Here is a 23140-nt window from a genome sequence, read left to right on the forward strand (position 1 = left end):
AGAAAATGAGAATCCCATTTAACGCAACAGGTGAGCTGTCAACTGCTTTCTGAAATCAAACAGCCCATAGAGTGTGCTTGACAGCATGAGCTGAAACACAAGAAAATGTCTAATCTTAACTCTGTCGCTTTCATTTAGACTTCTCCTGAATGTATGGATCACTTCCAGACGGTGGCCGGACCAAACGTGCATCCAGAGTAAATAAAAATGCTGGCACTATCAAAACTGAGTGCCCTACAAATCGAACAGCCTAAATTGAGCCTTGCTGCGGGATTAATGAACCTTCCTTACGCTCCCTGCAAATCCAGTCTGCTATAACTCACACTACATGCGTGGGTGTCTTCACGTCCAGACCGTGTCATATGCACGCATTTCTGAAATGCTCCCATCAGCGCTGTGTGTATGTGTGTGTGATATGTAGCTTTTCTTATAATCCGTTCTCTACTCTACAGAGTACTTCAGATTGAGAAAAGCCCCTTTAATGAATCCTGTTAACAGACACAATCCAGTCTTCAGGTGTGCAGAGTGCCACAGGTTGAACTGCTTCATTATATCATGACTTGCTATTAAAACAGCTAAAAATACCAATACAACTCCCCTCTTTCTAATTTAACTGGAGATATATTGTCCCACAAAAAAGGTCAGACACAAAGTACAGATGATAATGTTACTCGGCATGGAATACCCCAGTGTCGATATGAACAGGATGTGCTGTATGGAAACAGTTGCCGTCTTAATGAGTTTTCTTTCCGGCAGCACACGCTCACCTTGTTCCTGCGGAAATGGTAGAGCAGCACCATACTGATGAAGTCCACCAGCATGCACAGTCCCTGGAAGGAGAGAATGGACATTCGCAGGATGCTGTCTCCCTGTGCCACGCAGGACGTGTCGTACGTACAGAAAGCACAGCCCTCCTGGCAGGGCAGACAGAGACTGGAATCTTCTGGCAGATCCCTGTGATGTGGCAACCCCGCCACACCCTTTCCACTTGATTTTGCTATGATACAAAACGATCAAGTCTTTCCTTGAGTACATTGTCATTTATAAATCATTTGTAAGTACTTATTAGAAAAATTATTTAAAATGATTTAACTATCATTTATCAGAGACATGCATACTATTCTGATCATGAAATTTGTGTCACGCTGTACGCTGTCCCTGGCGTAAAAAGGGAACTATACTTCAGCCATTACTCATTGGTGGTCTCATCAGTTGTCAGATTGCAGTGTTTCATGTGCTAGTCAGGCTGTGTACACCATAACTTGTTTTTTCTGCCTCTGTTACACAATTTTCATTTTGTTTATTGTATTAAACACAATTTTACACATAGTATGTAACACAATTTAAAAAATCTAAACCATTTTGAAAATCATACATTTTTTCCAACCTATTAAACGCAGGATGCGCCGCTTTCTCACCATCTCCCATTGTTCACACTTGTACAAGTTATATTTGCGGAAAACAGAGAGCCGCTACACCATCATCCGCGCTCACAGCGCTTTCTTGCGCATGCATTGTCCACGCACAAAAACGTGTTAACAAATGAACAAGCAACATTTTTAGTCAATGGAATAAACCGTTTTTAAGCGTAAGTCACCGCAACAGCCAAGTGACCTTCCCCATATGACAATTTGTGTAAAAACATATAGTGAGAGCTGACGTTGAAAAGCAGTGTGTAGTCGATGGACGGGGCGGCCACTATACAGTATATGAGTTATTATGAGTTATAATTTATAAAAGTATTGTTTTATCATCTCTGTCACCACCACTTTTCAAAACAGTTATGCCACTGTTGATGACAGTTAACGATCACAATGTCGTCTAGGAAACCACGGCTGCATCCGAAATTGCCTACTTTCATACTATATAGTATGAGTATGAGTCATGAATGTCCGAAACCTCAGTATGCAAAAAACAGTGGGCGAGAAATACCCGGATGGTCTACTGCTTCCGCCGAGATTCGTGAGTGTGGATTGGATGGAAACGTATTTATCCCACGATGCCACGGGAGCTGAGCAACGTTCCAATTTCAAAAGTAAATCAAATAAATATAGCGGAAAACTTTAAGGCAAATGGCGTTTTTAATATATGTGCCAATAAATGAATTTCTCATGACTAAGAGAACTTATGTTTTCATCAACGTTCACATGTAGGTTGTTGTTAATACGAAATAGGTCAGAGGGCATGTGGGTCACATGACCATAAAACATGGCGGACGCAGTAGGTCTGAAATGTATTCATCCCACTCCTACTATATTGAACGTACTGGTTTAACGGCAAATAGGTAGGTACTTATTAATAATCAGTACGTACTGTAACAATATGCGATTTCGGACTCAGCCAAAGACCTCTTCCGCTTTGTGTTAGTAGTGTGTGCATACTATTTTGCTGCACGGTTAATTGTACTTTTCCACAACAAAGTACTTTTAATGCATAGTATAAGAAAGCAGTTTGGGACATAGCATATGTGTGTTATGGTACTTCTTCCGTGGGGCATTTTTGGAGTTTCAGACACAGCATCATTTAACCATACTTTACTGACAAGCTGTCCATAGTAAATCACACTAACCACCAAATTGCATGCCGTATATTTTCTATTTTTCATGCAGCCTCTTTAAAAAAAGTAAAAAATGAAAACAAAAGACAAGACTTAAACCCCAAAACCTCATGTGACCTGCCTGCCTGAAAACATTTATGTTGCGCTGGCACTCATATCCACTTTGATAGTGTTTCAGATTTAGTACTGTAATCCATTACCCCGCATCTAACCCCCCCAAACAGGCTACAATAAATCATATTTCTGCAGCATGCCGTTTCATGATTGCTGTAGCACAGTATGATCCCTCATTTTCTTTATAAACACATAAACACATACTCAGATTCATAACATTTCAACAGCATTACTTACTTTTAAAGCCATTGACTGCAACTCTGTTTGGATGGTAAAACCCACTTTTGCAATGACATTTATATTTGTCCAGCACAAATCCATGACCTGGGATGGGCAGACACTATGGAAAACAGAGAAAAGATGGAAATGACAAAACTGTAACTGGAGGGACTGATAAAAGACCATATGAAACAATAGAATCCAACATTGACAGGTTGTATCTACACACTTCAAATTAAAGGTTAAGCGAGAGAGAAAGGTTTCTTCCTTTTTTTGGTACGGTAATGAGATGTTTTTCACATTGCTAGAGGCAATTTTGAAGAAATGTGTTTAAAGTTCATGGCGACACCCATTTACTCGCATTGTTGTTGTGTCCATACAATAAAAGTGAATCCGACGTTGTTTGGTTACCAACATTCTTCAAAATATCTTCTTTTGTGTTATGCAGAGGCGAGAAAGTCATACAGGTTTAAAATGAAAGAATTTTCTTTTTTGGGGTGAACTATGCCTTCAACTGTCTACACAAACATGTTATTTTATTTTTGGGCAACACCCGACCTGGACATGCAAGTACATCTGAAAGTAAAAAACTGTGCAAAACCCACAACAACATGGTGTTTCATCATAATACAAAGTTCAGGGAAGGCAATCTCCTGCAAGCTTTTCAGCATCTTTCATCAGGTCCAATTTAGCATACAAGCAGCTGACAGAAACACTTCTCTGATATCTCATATTCAAACAAGGCATCGAGGGACAGTTTTGGCACAGATTTCCTTATATGTGCCAAGAAGTAATTAATATCAGAACTAAACTCAGACTCGTTTGCTGAATTCAAAGAGGAAAAGAATGCTGTATCTAGAGGTTATTCTCCACAAAACAATAGGTCAAATGCACTGGTGTATATTTATAATCCTCAGTATTTCAGGCCTGAGGGTTTTATTATTACTGCAGTCCAGGTCTGAAAGCAGAGATGGTGACTGATCCACTTCAGCACGCTCTTAACAAGCTATAGAGGGCCAAAGCCTTCATTTTTGAGCAGAACAGCAGCGACATCGTCTTTAATGAAGCACAGAACTGTAGGACACTTACACAAATCCATCTTTATGGAAAAAATACTCTATTTCTGTCTCTTAGGCTTCTGTGGGATCCTGGTCTAAGTCCTCAGGAGAATAGCCAAAGAGTGTTACGGGTTTCAATAACTATTTCAACCTATAGCTATTAAAATCTCAAACCATAACTAAACTATCCATATCAAGCTTTAACTCAATGTTTCATATTGTAATTCTATGGTTTTTCACATAACATAGACTTGAAAAATATTTCGCTACATTGTTCATGTAGGATTTGCTAGAAAAACTAATGAACCAATCACAAGACAATGCTTAAAAATAGGATTGGGGAAAAAAATTCCCGATGAATGTCTATTCAATCCGCTAGCGATTCGAATAGATTCACAAATAAAAAATTTTTTTTAAAACGTTACTAAATATAATAATGTGACATCTTTGGAACAATTAAGGTAGAAGTTAACTGCAATGACGTTGCAGCACCCGGACATTTTACGCGCAAACACGGAGCATATAGGATTAATAGAGAAAGAGAGAAAACCAAATACATTCAGGGATGGGAGAAAAAATTGCTTCTCGATGAAAATCGATTCAATCTGCTAACGATTTGATTCACATATGAAACATTTTTTTTTAAACCTTACTAAAGATGATAACATGACGTCATTGGAACAAAGACACAGTAAGCACAGGACTTTGACGGTTATTGATGTCGTAGAGCGAGAACATGTGGACACAACATATTGAATATTGCAAATTTTCCAACATTAACCAAATTATCCTACAAAATTAGGAAATGGCAACATAAAAAGAACATACAAACAGAATTTCAAAATTAAAGCAAAACAATATTTTAAAATAAAAGTCAATAAAAACATTCACAGCTATCAAACAACTAAACTGTTACAATTTCTGTGTGTTACAATAAGTTGTTATATATAAAATTAATTTATATATCATGGCTGGCCTTCAGAAACCTCATCTCTCCATATTTTGTCTTATACATTTTTTTTGTCACTAATCATTGTTAGGCACCCTTTTTTTTGTCACTTGATGTGGCAAATATCTAACCATTAAAAAGTATTTAAAAGTGCTTGTCAACTTTGACAATTCCTGATTTTTAAATTTGGACATATGAGGATAAAGGAAGCGAATATCTAAAGGTATAAAATAGAAAATATTGGTCATTTAGTAATTTTTTTTTCACCTGTTGTTGGGTCAAATATTGACCAATCCAACCTGCAGATTACAAAACAATCTTTGCAGGGTTGTTTCATGCCAAAATGTTTGGTTCTTTAGATCCACGGTTGACTCAAATATGGAAATTTTCTAGATCTGGGTTTGTCCCAACATTTTAGACTATAAACGTACATTGTTTGCCCACATACACTGTATGCATAACTTAAAATAATATGTTGTTCAGCAAACGTTTGTTTACATATTTAAAGTATGTAAAAGCCTGTATCCCAAAACATTTTCAGTTACAACTACAATCCAAATATTCATCTGTATCCACACACCATATGTTCTCTGAGCAACAGCCGCTAAACTTCAATTACTGCAGGGAAAGCTACAGAAATCACAGAACAGATAACATCTTCTGGCTGAAATGAGGGTAACAGGCTATGGAGTTCTTTCTGCTCATGCTGTGAAGAAGGGACAGTGTCTTCTGATAAAGCACAAGCTGACAGCAGGTATTGAGCAGGTGAGATCTTCAGCTGGGAACATTCTATCCTAATTAAAGCCAGACAGACTCAGACACAGCGCCAGATCTCAGCAGCTGGGAGGATACACAATGATTTTAGGGGCTCAGACTGTCAGACGCTTCACTTTTAATCACAGAGTCACAGAGAGAGAGAGACAGAGGGAAAGTAAGACAGACAGTTCGATTGATTAAGAATAAAATTTGGGTCAAGCAGACAATTAGCATCCCCTGTTGCTTTCACAAAATATCCATAGTAAAGATATTTTAATACATGTTTTAAAACTGACATACCATGAACCATATGTGAATGCCAACGATACAAAACGCAAACTAATTATGTGTTTAATACTTCATACGGTGTGTAGCTACACTGTAAAAAAAATCTGTAGAAAAATTTAAATTTACCGTAAAATTATAGGATACAAGGATATATATAAAATAGTTTTTCCATTTGTCTTGTAAATGTGTTGCCTTGTTCTGTAAATTTCACAGTTTTGACCATATTTTAGAAATAAAATGTAAAAAAAGCAATCTTGTTAAAAAACGTCTCGGTTACGTCTGTAACCTCCGTTCCCTGATGGAGGGAACGAGACGTTATGAGAGACTGACTGGGGTTTGATCTTGAGAACCTACCTTCTCCGAGATAATTAATTATAAAGAAGGCGCTTTCGCAGCTGTACGCCCAAACCAGGAGTCCGTCCTATAAGCCTGGGGCGTTAAGGACCTGGGCTGCAACTGGTTCCATGCGGAGATTGTAAAATCTCCGCACGCTCCACCTGGGGGAAGTAAACATAGTCTCTAGCCGCTCCGCCATCCAGGGAAGTCACAGCCACCTAGCCCTCCTGCCTGACACGCGCCGAAAAGGGCGCATTCCAGGACTTGGAGAGCTCTTCATGCACCTCCGGAAAGAACGGCACCGGGGCGGGGCGTGGTTTTTGGCCGCTCCCCAACCCCAGAAACCATGCATCCAGCCGCGAGCGTTTTCGGGGCAACCTGATGCACGCGGAGCAACCTGATGCACGCGGCTGCCCGAGAGAGCATGGCCGACACCTCAGCGTCAGTCTCCTCCGGAGCTCGACTGCCTGACAACAGGAGATCAGAGGAGTCTTCCGCATCCGATGCCAGCAGGCAGCTGTCCGATGCCAGCAGGCAGCTGTCCGATGCAGCGACAGAAATGGAGTCATCATCCCTATAGGAAGTCTTGCCACTATGAGACGGCCGTCTGCCGCTCGTAGGGGACGAACCAGGTGAGCGTACAGGGGTGTGGACGGTCCGCGAGCATGAAGCTGACGGAGCGACATCCATAGGAGTCCCTAAATCAACCCCGCCGCTCACCAATGCGATCAACCGTGCCGAAACAGCGGCTGAAGACGCCTGGGAAGCAGACGGGGTGGTGGCCGCGCTCGCAAAGAACGTAGCCAACCGTGACCGCAACACCCTGATTGCCATGTCCGCACACACTGGACATGCCGAATCAGTGAAACCTGCCTCAGCATGCTTGAGCCTCAAGCAAGTGACGCAGGTATCATGGCCGTCAGACTCCAGGATGAGTCTGTCGCATCCGAGGACACAGCTACAAGACATGGTCCTAGCCGGAGGGACTTACCTCTTAAGGTCTGTAGCCTTCTGCCGAAACGCCCAGGGAAAGTCCACCTAAAGGTGAAGTCCGCTGCTCCGCGTCGTAAATCCAGCAGGTTTAAAAGAGTCTCGAAGTCGAGTAACACGTGTCGCATGTAGCAAGCCCATTGGCGTTTTATAATTAATTATCTCGGAGAAGGTTCTCAAGATCAAACCCCAGTCAGTCTCTCAACACAACGTCGAGAGACCGACTGAAGGGGAACAGTTTTTTTCTGGCAGCTGGGACGCAGTGGGGTGCAGGAAATAACTGTATAATTACAAGTTTTTCCTGTAATATTCCCCCCCTATTTTTCTTGTAAATATGTAGCTTTTTCAGTAAGTTTATGGTTTTTGACCATCTGTAAAAAAAATATATAACGTTTTCGCTTTTTGACATTTTACGTGGCAAACTGCACTTTTTGAATGCTTTCTGTGACATGTCCACAACCTGCCAATGAACTGCCTTTGTGATAAACTATATCCCCAGGCAAAGATCTGGCAGTGTGAGATTTTGTATAAAATAGGTTCATGAGATGTTGCTGTAAGATGTGCACTCTCAATGCTAATGGAGTAGATAAAGTATCTTGAAAACGGTGATTCGCAGCTTAAAGAGGTGAAATCGATTAAATTTGTCCATCCATAAATCAACATGACCCAGACATCCACCTGTTCTCTTACATCTTCTCCCTGGCTGCCTCTAAAACCAATGGCAGACAGCAATTTGTGTTATACTGTAGAGACCTCTGACAAAACTAGATTTCGATCATCTCAGCACATCTGATGTGACACACACATTGAGCGGACACGTGCCATGACACTTTTTTTTCCTCTGTATAGGCAGGCATTTGGATGCAGCCTTTGATATTCATGTAAAACCTGAGAACAACAAAGGCACAGCTGATGCAGCTGTCAGTCAATGTGTGTTTATGTGTGTGTGTGTGTGTGTGTGTGTGTGTGTGTGAGAGAGAGAGAGAGAGAGGGAGGCTAATTGGCCCAATGAGAGCTTTATAATGATGAGTGTCACACTGTCATGCCAGGAGTCTCATCAATATATACAGATGTTCTCAAATTTGTTGGTACCCCTCCGCAAAAAACAAAAAAGAGAAAAAATATTTTCTCTGAAATAACTTGAAACTGACAAATGTAATTGGCATCCACCATTATTTATTCTATATTTAATATAAATCAGACTTTGCTTTTAATTTTGTTCATCATAATATTGTAAATAGTAAAACAAATGAAAATGTCATGGACAAAAATGAATGGACCTTCAGAGTCAATCACTGCAAGCAAATGTTTTCTGTAGCCCTCAATGAGACTTCTGCACCTGTTACCAGGTAGTTTAGCCCACTCTTCCTGAACAAACTGGGTGCCTTCTCCAGACTGCAAGTTTCAGCTCTTTCCATAGATGTTCCATAGGATTCAGATCAGGACTCATATAAGGCCTCTTCAGAATAGTCCAATGTTTTGTTCTCATCCATTATTGGGGGATTTTAGCTGTTTTGGGTCAATATCCTGTTGGAGGACCCATGACCGCACTTTTCGCTCCAGAATGCCTTGATTGAGGTTTCATTGTGCACTGCATAGATTCAAGGCACCCTGTGCCAGATACAGCAAGCCGGCCCCAAAACATAACCGAGCGTTCAAAATGTAGGTATGGTGTTCACTTCTTTGAAAGCTTGATTCTTTCGTCTGTGAACATAAAGCTGATGTGACTTGCCGAAAAGCTCCAGTTTTGACTCATCTGTCCGAAGGACATTCTCCCAGAAGTATTGTGGCTTGTCCATATGAATTTTTGCAAATTCCTGTCTGGCTTTTTTATGTTTTTCTTTCGGTAGTCCTCCTGGGTCTTCCATGGAGCTCACTTTTACTCAAAAAGTGATGGATGGTGCGATCAGAGACTGAGGTACATTCACCTTGGAGTTCCGCTTGTGTGGTAGTTATCATTGGTTGTTTTTCTACAATTCACACTATCCTTCTGTTCAATCTGGGGTTGATTTTTGTCCCCTGGACCGAGGCCGGTTCATGGCCCGAGTAGAGCCGGATACACATGGACCGTAAACTTCGTAATAATATTTGCAACCGTTGTCACAGGAAAAACAAGCTTCTTGGAGATGGTCTTTTAGCCTTTACCATGGCATGCTTGTCTATTATTTTCTTTCTGAGCTCCTCGGACAACTCTATCCATTGCTTTCTCTGGTCCATGCGGGGCACACAATTTTCTCTGTTGAAATGGGCTGAATGACTGACCACATGATTGAATACATGTGTAATACTAATGAAAGAAACAAATTAGTTTGAAATATCACTCTAATCCAATTATGTATTATCTTTTCTAAGGGGAACCTGTCATGATTATGCTGCATCAGGATCAGGATCATGACAGAGTCTCATGTCTTGTGTGAAAAAAGGCAGTTATGGTCCTTATGACCTTCCATACACTCTCTCCGGTCTCGTCTCTGTTCCCATCCTCTCGTTACCTCGTGTACAGTAAATTACAGCAAGATGCTCGTAAATGCTGCCAATAACATATTGTAAAAATACAGGAAAATAGTTTACAATGTATAGATGACCCTTCCCCAACTGTTATTTTCCAATTTGTAATTTTCTCTCAAAATCTGTCATTAAAGTTTGTGCCATTGTGAAGACCAGCATGTTTACCATTGTAACTACTGCATCTAATCTGGAGTAAAGGGCCGTTCACATTATTACTATTACTATAAGGGTTATGTTTATTTTAAGCCTACATGCTGCAATGGTTCCAGTCACTAATGTGAATGTAGATGACCTGCTGCTGATGCTTTCGTTTCTTTCCTGAACTACTTTTCTCCAAAATATGACAGCAAAGGCTGTATGCTTTCTCTGAATGATGAATGTATGCTCGTGTCTGGGATGTAAAGCATTTATATTGCCAGCTTAGTTAGACTCATAAGCGTTACATTTCCTGCGGTAAACACTCCGCTTTCCGACCACTACAGTCTTTAATCCAGACAAAAAATACGTTGCGATCACCATTTGTCAAACCTTGTCCGCCAGAAAATGTCTGATAGTGTGATTTAATGTTCATCGGCTGGAAAAATATAGTTCTGAAAGTGATCCCAACAATATCATTCTCTGTGTCTTTATCATTATTGTTATGGTGTGAACCCTCCGGAATTTTTAAAACGTCATCCTTTTTATCGTTATAGTTATCGCTACCGTTATCGTTATAATGAGAACAGACCTTAACAGTGGCGGTTTCACTGTGTTGAACCTTTTTGTATATAAAAGGGGTGCAAATTTACCAGCAAAGCCTACATGTACATCATTTGTGGATGTCTGTCCCAGATGCATTGATAGAACTCTGCTCTCCTGAGCAATTTTTTTTTATCACAGACAAGCAGCAATGATACATTATACTAATAAATTTGACTGGGAAGGTGCAAAGATGCAAATGATGCATCATTAACAGCAACTCACTTCTGCAACCAGATTATTTTCATACTAATATTGAATTATATCACATGAACCGTTCTCTATACCACTTTTTCACTGGAATCGAGTCCTTGTTTGCAAAATAGCTTTTACCCCAACCAACTGAATCAAACTCTGGTCCACAACAAAAGCTGTAGTTTGAGATAACACCTCATGTTTCATGCTCACAAGAAATTGTTTTAATCAGCCGTCTATTGTTGACTATTTGTCTGCTCCCACATGCTAAATTTGGAGGATATGCCAGTAAGCAGACCGCTCTTTACCTCAAATTGGCATTGGAGTATAGAAACAATAGCGCTGTGATGTGAATCTATTTTTGCAACGCTCTGAAACAGCAGGAGGGACTTTGAAAGTGCTGCTAAACATAGAACACCATCGCACAGCACATCATTTCTGCATCTGTGTGGCCGACAGGTCTGGGAACAGTATAAAGCAGAGTGCCGCACGGGGACCGAGGGGTAGGCTAGCCTGTGGGGTCAAACAATGGCCATACTGAGTGAAGCAGTGTATGAGATCTGACCGCAGATCAGCTATTAAACAGCCTCAAAGTCACGAGTGGGCTCTGAGGGTGAGAATAAACACAAACTGATTTCATCTGCTCCATATCCTAACGTCTAACAGTTTCCAGGATGATGTTATAAACAAAAGGAGAATCGCAACATGAAATAAACCTGCAGGTATCTTTTCCAGTCTGCAAATGCATTGTTTCTATCTGCTCATTAGGGTTCATCAAGGTGATGTGTGTACAAACATAAAGGTGATCCTGTCCAGAAACATTTTTGTCATGCTGGTTGGAAATCTCTTTATATCCTGATAGCAATCAATAAATTAAGTGGTCCAATGATATTTGTATAGTTATATATCGTCTGTGAAAGGCGTAGGACAACACAAACGTTCGCCCAATCATTGCATCCCATTGCACGCCCTGTTCAAGCAGACATCATGGGTCATCAGCGCGGTCACATACAGTACGTTCGGCAAACAATGCGGGAGAATGGCAGGTAAAAAGCTGGAATCTAATTGTGTGCAAGTTTGCGAACAAAAATAAACACCATCTTAAAAATTTTCGAGACTAAAAACTTCTAATCGGCAAAGAGGTGAAAGCAGAATTCCATTAGCGAATGCATTCCAGGCCCTGTCGGTCGGTTGGCTTTTATCGATTTGTTCGCGATTGTGTTCTGGAGGTTTCACAAGAGATGGGTGTGAAAAACCAACCCGTTCTTCCTCCCGACTCGTCACATACTATATTCGGCTCTCGTTCAAAAGATAAACCAGAACATTAGCTAGATGCAGTCAATAGCGGGAGCCAATACCAGTTCATGTTCAAAGCCAACATAATGACGCGATCGGTCACGAGACACGAGAGAGCCAATGGCATCGAAACTGACATAACTCTTCTTCTGACGGCCATTTTTTAACGTCTGTTGTTCATTGGATCTGAGTTTGACAGCGGACGGTGACCCCTTTCGCCTCTGAAATAGAATACACTTGGCCCCCTCTGTAAATTGTGGCCCCAATGTTGCCCCCGCTTTTACAAATTCCTTGATCTGCCACTGTCATCCACGTAGCCAATTAAGAGAAGAACTTCTACAATAAAGGGCATGCAGACACGGCTGGAGGCTACACTTTAACACAGACGCTTGTTCTCTCATTCTGACATACATCTTTAGACAGGAATATCTTGTCTTCTTTAATTGCCGCTGCTGTGATGACCCTGTATGTGGACTTTGAACAGGGTATAGAGTATCTCACTGACAAATCATATCGTTAGGAATTATTAAAACTCATAGCGTAAATGTCACAGTGTAGAGAGATTCCATAAATACCTTCAAAATGAAACAAAGTATTGATGACGTTGATAAACAAATTGACAATTATTGACAGAGGAGGGCTGTAAAATACCTCAATAACAGTACTTCATTATAGTTTTTGGTTTTACTTTAGTCACCATAGTAAAAACAAAATACTTCAATTTACAGGTGGATAGTTGTGAATAATTTTCTATCTCAAGCACATTTTTTGTTTTACCGTGGTGAATTGTACTGCACTACATTATAAAGCATACATATCATACTTTTTACTCTTAAATACACTGTACGTGTTTTTTACCTTACATACTTGAAAGTATTTATTGTCAATAATAAGTATTTAAGGTTAAATAACTATTTAAAAAAATATAAGCTTTATAATTGTAGAGAAGTAAACGTTTTCCAGTCTTATACATAAAGATACTTTAAAATGTGCTTGAAGAGAGTAAATGACTTACTTCACTAATATCCACCTCTGTTGACTCAACTACATATCTCACCACATAAGTCATGCAATCTTTATTTAGATAAACTGGTATCTAAACAAACCTGATATGTATCATATTACAAGACTTTGACAATATTCAGAATGTCTCTTGATATTTATAAAGTTTTTTTGAAAACTATTTTAAATGGCTTTTAAACAGTATTTTTTCAAGCAGATGGCACGCAGTGAAAGAAGTAAAATGCTGTAAAAATCTACTTGAAAATAATCATTTTTTTTGCAGCATTCATAGGTATTGAACATATGACCCTGCATCATAAATCGTCTTAAAAACTTAGACGGGTAAATAATATTTGCCAGGTATCTAAGCTGCCAGGTACTAAGAATTATGAGTTGAAGACTGTATATTATATTGCATTTCTGTCAATAGATCCTCCAGAAAATCACACATTGGACCTTTAAGATTAAAACAGGCCATATTAAAAAATTTCTGTATTATTCTATTCCACTATTTGTTCCCATATTCTGTCATGACTCTTCCATGTCCTGATAAACACAATATAAATACAAACAGAGGTTAAAATTCAGGATGTTTAAGATGAAATCACTTCCCGCAGCGTTGTGATGTGTATTGTCCTACTTGTTCTTGTTATAGAAGTCATGTTTTTATTTATCTGATAGCTGAGCTCTTCTCCAGAACGTATGATATGACCTCAGGCTGTGAGCTGAGATTATTCCCATCCTCATGTATCGAGAGAATTCTTCCTCCATCTCTCCTCTAATGACCTCATCCCCTTGATCCTCTCCCAACATTGTGCTGTACTCACCAGGCTGGTGGTAGTCCAACGAACGCCATATAAAGTGTTAAACTTTTTACATTTAACTTGTTTTGCGCAGTATGTTCCTTTACTGGTATTTCAAATAAATGTATACAAAATACCAATATTGTTTGTAATACCTAGTGATGATTGTAAGCATTTATAGCTATGCCATTCACCTTTGCATGGTGCTATTCTATTCTCTAAGCGTCGAAGCCATTAAGATAAATATGAGCTAAAAACTGTGTTTAAACAGACACTGATTATAATAACATTCATTTTACAATCTACAATCCGTAACATTTGCCTCTCTATCGCCACCTCTGTTTGAATGATAAAACTGCATGTTACAGTCGACTGATGTCAAACCCGCATTTCCCAATAAATCATACCCCTCAGTTTATATTATAAATATTTTTTTGTTTATTTTTAATTTAATTGCAGTTTAATATAAATATTGCAAATGAAACATAACAAAAATCTGTCTTCTAAGGGCAGGGAAACACAGCTACATTTTGGGTGGTCGTTCGGATAACAGGGATCAGATTGAAACAGCATTAGTCAATTACACGCTGTTCTGTTGACACCCATATTAATACAGCCGGTGCAGCTGCCGACGCTGTCAAACGCATGAAATTTCTCTCTCCTCTATGAAGACAAATGGCTTGATCGCTCGCCCAGTCAGAGCAGGACACCATTGTTCACCATTACAGCCAGACAGCCGTGCAACCGGTGAAACGAGTGAGAGTGAAGGAAATGAAGCTGGCTAAATGGAGCTCAGTCAAATGAACTGAAGCCCAGAGCAAACAAATATGTTTATCCACAGCCATTTACTAGCGGCTCATTAAATCAGTGTCAGAAAGGACAGGAACATCACAGCGTGCCGATGGGGTGTGAAGCTACAGTGATATAGCACAGCAGACAATACAACTGCTTAAAGGTGAAGTGTGTAATGTCAGTGCCACTAGATGTTGTTGCAAAAATAACTTGACTGTGCATGTAAATTCCATTACATTGTTGCAGTTCTGTGGATTGTTGATGGAAGATCGTACAATATGCGCAAAAGGAGCCCATCCCAAATGTCTACTACTGTAGATTTGGCGAAGTATATTTATATATATTGCTTTCTCCCATTTCAATGTCTGTAAGTATTTCTCAACGTAATTACTGGTTGACAGCTCAAATAAACAGGCCAAAAATCACAATCTGCAATGTATACTTCCACTTCAGAGAAATTACTTACTGGAAAGTTCACAAAATAAACATTCCTTCATTATTTACTTACCTTTACAGTATGGGTATGACTTTCTTTCTTATGCAGGACACATAGATATTCTATAGAATGTAAATAGATTCATTCTTTGCGCCTCTGCGGAGCATAATGCTTGTGTTCAAGAGTGTGAGAATGCTGACGGAAGTCAGAATTTGCCATGTGACATATATCTGATACAGCACTTGCGGCAGCAGTGTGAGTCTTTCCCATGGGTGGGTGAAAGTGAGTTTGAGCATAAGTGTGAGTGATCAGTTACACTAAAAACTCATGCTCATACTGCTCCTGTCAGTGTGTGCCCGACTGTCATGCCGACGTTCTTGTGTCAGGCAGTCCTCCACAAAAAAATAACCCAAACAAATTGTGAATATTTTGTATTTTGTGTAAATGATGAAATATTTAAATTTTTAAGGGGAGGGTTCGCTTTAAGACCTGGACAGTAGTTTTGTCATGATCAAATCAATGTAATTCATGAAGCTTTCCAGTTATTGCTCTATGGCTTACATTCCCTCACATGTGCTTTATAAATGGAGCAGTATTTGATCTGCCGTCGTCTATAATTCTTTCATAGCAGCATCTTATTCATTTACAGTCTATAAATAGAGACACTATGACAGCAGAGAGATGAAAGAGAAGATCTATTTATCTTGAACGAGCAGGAAGTTGACTTGATACTTTATGGACATTGTGATAGTGAAACCCCGAAGCCGACTAAAATAAAAAATATATACAAATAACCCTCAACTGCAGTTAATACTTATGGTAAGGGGTTTATTTAAAACCCTCACCATAAGTACTGAAATAAACGTTTGTGTTGAAGACATGAATGAGGCCCAAATTGTGAGGAGTGATTTTACTTTTTCAATACTGCAACCAATAGAGTTGAGTATTGAGAACTGATTCATGACCTAGAATCATGAATTCAATAAGACACATGCATTTCAGTTCATCTTCTCGATTCATATGTGTCCATTTCCAGACAGCCTGGGTCTTTTATTCACGTCATCATTGAAGACCTACAGTAACCTGCAATCTGACATGAGCTCATGTAAACGTCAGGCCCACCTGGCACCTGAAAGAGCTCCAAACTGTTACTACTGTACATTTTGCAGTCACAACACTATGTTTTTAATACAAATACCCCAGTTATAATATATGGTTACTGTACCAATGTGACAGAGCACCTGCGGGTTCATTGTATAGATATAAAAGAGTGCACTGTGTTTGGCATAACACAAGCTGAGACGATATTGTGTCTGAAAAATGCTAACTATTCTTCGCTTATGCTAACTGATTTTTTGCATCCTTGTAAAGATGATTAAAGAAAATGATAGGTGGTTGATTCTTACGAAATCTTGGATTCCAAGACAACAAACATGATTTCAAAAAATATTTGCAACAATAAAAAACTTTATTTAAACTTTAAAAAAATGTTTTAGGCATTGAGAACAACATATGACATGTTTAATGCATCATTTGAATGGAACAATTTGAACCGAGAAAAGCAGGTTTTTATTCATCGTTTATAGAAAACTATAAATTAATTATGTCAATTCTTTTTTAAATGTGGGAAAACTATCTGTATTGGTAATCAATATTAATGTGTAGCCAGTACTCAAAGAGAAAATTAAACATTGAACTACAGAAATATATGTTAAACCTAGTAGCGATTTGTAAAATACCCTAGTAAAATAAGCCACAATGGCTTGAATTAAATGAACAAATCACACTGTGTTACATGACGGAAATAATTAATTCCAAGATATTTGTTTAAAGACAGAATCAAGAAAACTTTCACAAAAACATGCCAAGAATAAAACAACAATATAAATGTGAAAGTTTTTCTCATTAAAGAGCTGCTCGTAGCTACAGTATATTCTTTTGGAAAACAGTCAATAAAGTAAAGGACCATTTTTACCACAACAAAACTCACAATAGCTATGATAAGAATTGATACGCAAAATTGGATTCTGAATTGACAAAATTCAAACAATACACAACCTTATACCAACTAACCAAAAGACTCTACAAACAATGCCTGGAACACATACAAACGCCTCAGCAAACAGCCAGAACACACTAGAAACCACCTTTCAAATGTTTTCTCAGAGCACTCCTGTAACCACATGGCAATGTAATTGCTAAATATAATAATCTCAAAATAAATGGGAACACACAGCAACCCAACACTAGGAGAGTTGCATGGGCAAGCAGTGAACGTTTTCTTCATCAAAAAAGATCAAATCTAGTTTTCTATACATTTAGGACCACTCATCTTCCTGCCTTTAGGAAAAACGAAATGATCTTCCCACGCGCATCCTAAATTAGCAAACTGAATCTGTGCGTCCACTTTTAGAGAAAAATTTCATAAGCAAGCATAGGTTCCTCCTAAACACCCATTCCGCAAGAAGAATATCAGGCCTGGAGAAACATGAGCGTGTGAATAGGGCTCTCTTTAATAGCTCTCTTCTCACTCTCTGCTTTTTTCCTCATTAGCACTGCAGACTACAATATATAAACCATAAATCGCTGTCATACAGCTGGCACAGAAAAAAGACGCTGTAAATCTATTTCAGCCTCACGCTAAATGTTTTTCTTTCTTTCATACAACCAACAGAGAGACATAAATGGAGGTTAAATAATTACTCCATCCGTGGATGTATTTCTAAATATCAAACTTCGGTGGGGGTTCAAACGCGTGGGCTCATCTGTTAAGTTCACTGGCTTAAAGCAGCAATAACAGCAGCGTATGATCAATGCCAAACCAGCAGGTGTGTGACTCACCAGGAAAGATAAATTCAAAGTGCTTCTGAAAATAGCAGCCTACTGCACCCAAATACGAGCACAAACAGAAAGTCATGTCTCTCAGTCAGGAACGCTTTTGCCTATTGTGCACTCTATTCCTGTTACGGCCTATTTATACTGCAGCGCATTTGTTTGTCTAGTCGAAATTTGGCCTGATTGTATGACTTACTTGACACATGCTAGAAAGGATGTGTGCTCTAGTCTTGCTGTGTGGATATTTTCTGAAGGAAAAGCAATCGGCGGTTGTCATGAAAAACGTAGGCCCGATTACCCCAAGAACAATGACTGTAAAATGAACTTACGATAATTATCATGCGTCCACACCTTTGGATGATCACATTGTCAATTTTACGCTTGTACACTGCTTTTTTGTTCATATTCACAAGACGTTTATGGCCCTTCTAATATTTTGTTGTATGAATATGCAAACACTTCATAAATCAAAAGAAATAGCTTCTGTGTAAGAAGGTGCCGTGTGTAGTTTGTAGGAGGATCTATAGACAGAAATGCAATATAACATATTCAAATGTGTATAAAGACCTGACATAATGAAGCGTTGTGTTTTTATTACCTTAGAATGAGCTATTTCTATCTACATATACAGCGAGATACAGTGTTGGTGTAACGTGTTACTAAGTAACTAAGTACCCATCATTTTATCTGTGGTGTGTCAAAATTTGGGAAATGACTGACTAAACACAACATTGCATTATCAAAATAAGTGTGGTGGCCAATCAAATGAAAGAGGGTGTGAGTTACTGGTTACAGAGCCGAGCAGTGACCAATAAAATGAAAGAAAACAGAGCCCATGTCTCGTGTCCCATTCATGTCATTTATGATTAACTGTCAGTTTAGCAAAATAATTGGGGGTAAGGTTAACAATAGTGCATATTGTAAATTAATTTAATGGTTATCTAGTAAATACGCCAAATAAAAAAGCCCTCAAGGGCTGTGTGGCTTGAAAAGGGTGTTTATAGGTTGTGGTTAAAATTAAATAAAAATGCAAATAGTTAAATGCATCGAACAATAAATTCTACAATCTTTGTATAAGTCCCTGTATGGTCTGTGCTCAAAATGGGACAGTTTACCTAAAATTTGAAGTAATTCAATTATCAAATGTTTTGACAATCAAAATACACTTGTAATGCAAGGTTTATGTGATTTTGTTGTTATGACATTTCTACAAGCAAACATTGACAATAGTCGATTGTATTGGGTCACAGGGGGACCCCAACATAAAATTCTGGGCCCTGTAAAGGCTTGGGCTGGTTCTGCTGGTACTGTTTCTGTTACTATGTGGTTGCTAGGGTGTTCTGGATATCGCTAAACACTAGTTTAAACTTTTGCCTTTAGAGCTTGGTTACAAACTCTCTATCTTGCCGCTTCATTGGCCGACAAAAGGAGAAAACATAATTAAACAATACCATCGTCAAATTCATCTCTATTTTTGTTTATTTCTTTTCTTAAATTCAATAGATAGCGCTAATACTAATAATATTGTTAACATGAATGTTTGGCCACGATAACCGTCCAGTGAAAATCTGATAACGTGACAGCTCTAATCTAAACCTCAAAGTATAAGCAATGTAAATATTGAGGTGTCCATTATTAAACACCACTTATAGTAAATTAATTCAGTTCAATCTGTTAACATCCACAATCTAACACCACAAAGCCTACTGTAAATGCATACTGTATACCAGACTAAGTGTTCTTTGCTAATGATATTTCAGCAGTAGGAAATCTCTGGTGTGGCTTGTATTTTGCTTATGTAGCTCCATTTGGAGTAAACAGGATCAGTAACATGTTGGCTGCAGATTCGCCATCAGACAGCCGAGATAATGAGAGTGAATAACCGCCTTTTTGCATACGCGGCCCCTCCGGTTCAAAGCAGCTGTATCGCATCACAAAAATCCTGATTGCACTGCAGTTTCGCGCTCTATTTATATCCGGCATCGCTGTGAGGGAACGCCATCATTAGACCTGTGCCGTCTGGATTCGAGCTACTACGACAGAGGTCACAATTCCGTCGCGTGATCAAATAAAGATGCAGTAGTGACCATCGGGATGCTGAGCACACAGAGCGTTCTCAATTATTCAGTGCACTCTGTGCAATCTATTACATCACATTCATTATGGAGGAGCCAGGCCCTAAAAAATCTATTCTCTTAATAATGCCAATCCTCCGTGCATCGGGTTAACAGCATTAAAGACACCAAGCCAAATCATTCACTGCGGTGCCAGAAGGTCAAACATATGAACCCATTTCTGCTTTCTTCTTATTCAAACAACTGCAGCGAGAAAGTCACAAATCAAGAGAGGAAATGTAAATATGAGACGGCACACTGCTGTTATTATGTGATCTCTGGACTCTTCTGTTCTCCAGAGATCAGATTATTTATGCTCTGTAGCAAACCAGAGTTATTAAAGGAACAGTTCACCCAAAAATGTAAATACTGCCATTGATCGCTTCTATTGTTTACCTCAATTGTAAGTCGCTTTTTGGGTAAAAGTGTCTGCTAAATACTTAACATGATGCACCAGGTTTGATGTTAGTGATTTCTGCCATGTATCATGACTAAAGCTACAGCAATTCCTGACACACTGCCAACATGTGTAATTTGGAACAAAGTTAGAATACAGTATAGCTAATACTGTAGTCATGTAGACTTTTAATGCAATTTTCAAGTCTTGTTTATCACATGCATCATTATACACATTATGATTTACTGCATACAGTAGTGATACGCTTTGTACGCACTCTTCTTATAGTATAGAGTAAGATAACATACACAGTTAAAGTAAGAATACAATTAGAAAGGAATCTGAAAAATGCCTTTGTTTTGCTCATCCAAAGAAGTTATATATATATTGCATTCGAGCTATATACTATATACTTTTTTAACAGTATATATCTGTTCCCTAGAAACACTCTAGTATTCATGTACTTATATGGATAAATGAAATGAGGGTCATTACATGGCAACACAATGTCAATTCTAGCCCAAATTATTCCTTAAAACGAAAGGTCAAAGAATGTCTTAATGTTATTGTCAGATATTAGTTAACATGTCACTAATACTTGAACAGCCACCTGTATGGAGCAGGTGATCAAAGACTGGTGTTTGTTGAAGAATTAGATTGATGGAAATGAGATGGACTCACCTCCATAGTTGTTAGGTTACACCTGTGTGTTCCTGCAAACCAGCCGTCTGCAGAGCACTGATCAATGTCCACATCCTGCAGACTGACGTCCACACGAACAACACCCCTATATCATGAACACAAAGAGACATCATTCAGCAAGAAAACAAGCTAAAGAACAAAGTTTGTACGGTAAAATGTTAGTGCTCAAATACATGTTAACACAACGAAGATGTACAGGTCCTAGAAGTGAGTAAAGTTAACAAAGTCTTTAGGTAATACACAACACAACAAACTGAACAGCAGCTTTAAGCAAACAGTACATTACTCCGTGACAAAGTCAATGATTGAACTGAGTTGTGTCTTGTAAAGTTGGTGTGTGTGATGTCTGTATTACTAGAGTCATTACACAGTACCGACGGTATTAAACTGGTTGGCTTTCCAAACACTTGCCAAGTTTGAGTTGTAGGGTTTGTCATTGTTTGTTTTTTGGGGGGGACTACTAAAGGCAGTTTTAACGCCAACACCAAGCCAAATGCTTTTCTGGCCCAACTTATTTTTCGGTGGACTTTGGCAAAGAATCAATAACAACATAGTCCCTGTGGAGTAGATTATTTCTGATAACAAGCAACAAAAAAAATACAAGTGAATTACATTAGCTGGCAGGTATGTGTAGCCAGTATTATTTTGGGTTGCTGGTAGAAGAACTGTTACTTGGCTTAATAATAATTCCAGACCACTGATCTATATAAATGACTGGATTGCTCCTAGAATGCTAAACCAATGGCAGGAGGTGAAGCTAACGGAAGTGATCGCGCCGCCATCTTGGTATGCCCAACTCACAGACAGCGCCATTGACTTCGTAAATAACCAGGTTTTCAGCTAATTCGGCGCGAGATACATTTTTAGTTTACATGTGTGTTTACATTAATTCTTACTTCTGATGTTTTCTGCAATGTTTATGTTTATTTTGGGCAGAGATGTTGTAAAGGTGTGTACATAAACATGTACATGTGTAAATGTTTAGAAATAATACTTCATGGGTTAAAGAACCAATACAGTCTTTATTTATCTGTATTTGGATTTCAGAATAAGCACATTTGTCATATGTTGAGGTGAATGTACTGTGAGACTTTAGATGTAAAAACAGGGACTGTTTTATGATTAATGTGTGATAACTCCCTATTTATTTAAATGAATGTTTGGGCCAACATTGGCGGCACCCGTTCAACAAATCGCTTGCTTAATAATCGTTGTTACATGAATGATAAATTATGTCTTTTTTTGCAAAAACACACCCAAACACACACAGGCACACCTCACTCTACAACAAAGTTTTAACCCCAAAGTGGACCCAAAACACTAAATTCCAAATGTCAATGCACATGGCATTCATGTTAAAGACAAAAAAACACACAAGCACACTTTTAAGGCAAAGAAGAGGTGTTCTGATTCTGTTGCTATGAGAGTGACCTTCATCTAACACACCTGAACCACTGATCAAGGTTTTCTTGACATTTAAAGGCACGTGTGTTTGATATGATGTAAGCCTGAAGCTTATTTAACAAAGCATTGTGTTAGCAACACATATACTGTACGTTTTGGGTTCGATCACTAACAAACACATGCTGATATAAAAATGTACGGAGCGCTGTAATTCCCTTTAGATTAAATCACATGTCAATTGAATCAATGTGAACACTCACATAGTGGCCCTTCATGAGCAGGATCAGAAACCCCAAAGCAAAAAGTCATAAAAATATTTTTGTTATATTGAATTGTTAAAGTCCCATGAACTGGAAGTTGCGATTGTTTTTTTACGCAATTGCGAATGAAATGGAATTTCTAATGAGAAAAATTGTGGGCGTGGACTTCGTTTTTCTCTGCAATTTGATTGGATGTATTAAAACAGCGGTTGCTGCGGAACTTGCAGCAGAATGACTGTTGTAGGGGAGGAGTTTACGGATGCTCCGCCCAAACCGTCTCACACATGTGATTTACACATACGGGAAATTATGCAAAATCTCGCGATGAAATTACAGTTCATTTCATTAGCTTATGCCTACACTTACCCCAACCCTAAACCTAACCTTACTA

The 23140-nt window shown here is 38.8% G+C and overlaps 1 protein-coding gene across 1 annotated transcript in view; it reads right to left on the minus strand.

Annotated features, from left to right (window-relative positions):
• Positions 1-23140, minus strand: part of gpr158a (G protein-coupled receptor 158a) — a 63044-nt gene that overhangs the window by 31622 nt on the left and 8282 nt on the right. Inside the window, exons 2-4 of the mRNA XM_079447713.1 lie at positions 21065-21170; positions 2909-3011; positions 768-997 (exon numbers count right to left, since the gene is read on the minus strand). Coding sequence (XP_079303839.1) covers positions 768-997; positions 2909-3011; positions 21065-21170 — 439 coding nt within the window. The remainder of the gene's footprint in view (positions 1-767; positions 998-2908; positions 3012-21064; positions 21171-23140) is intronic.

The sequence above is a fragment of the Barbatula barbatula genome (genome assembly GCF_947034865.1).
Source record: "Barbatula barbatula genome assembly, chromosome: 23".
Taxonomy (NCBI): Eukaryota; Metazoa; Chordata; class Actinopteri; order Cypriniformes; family Nemacheilidae; genus Barbatula; species Barbatula barbatula.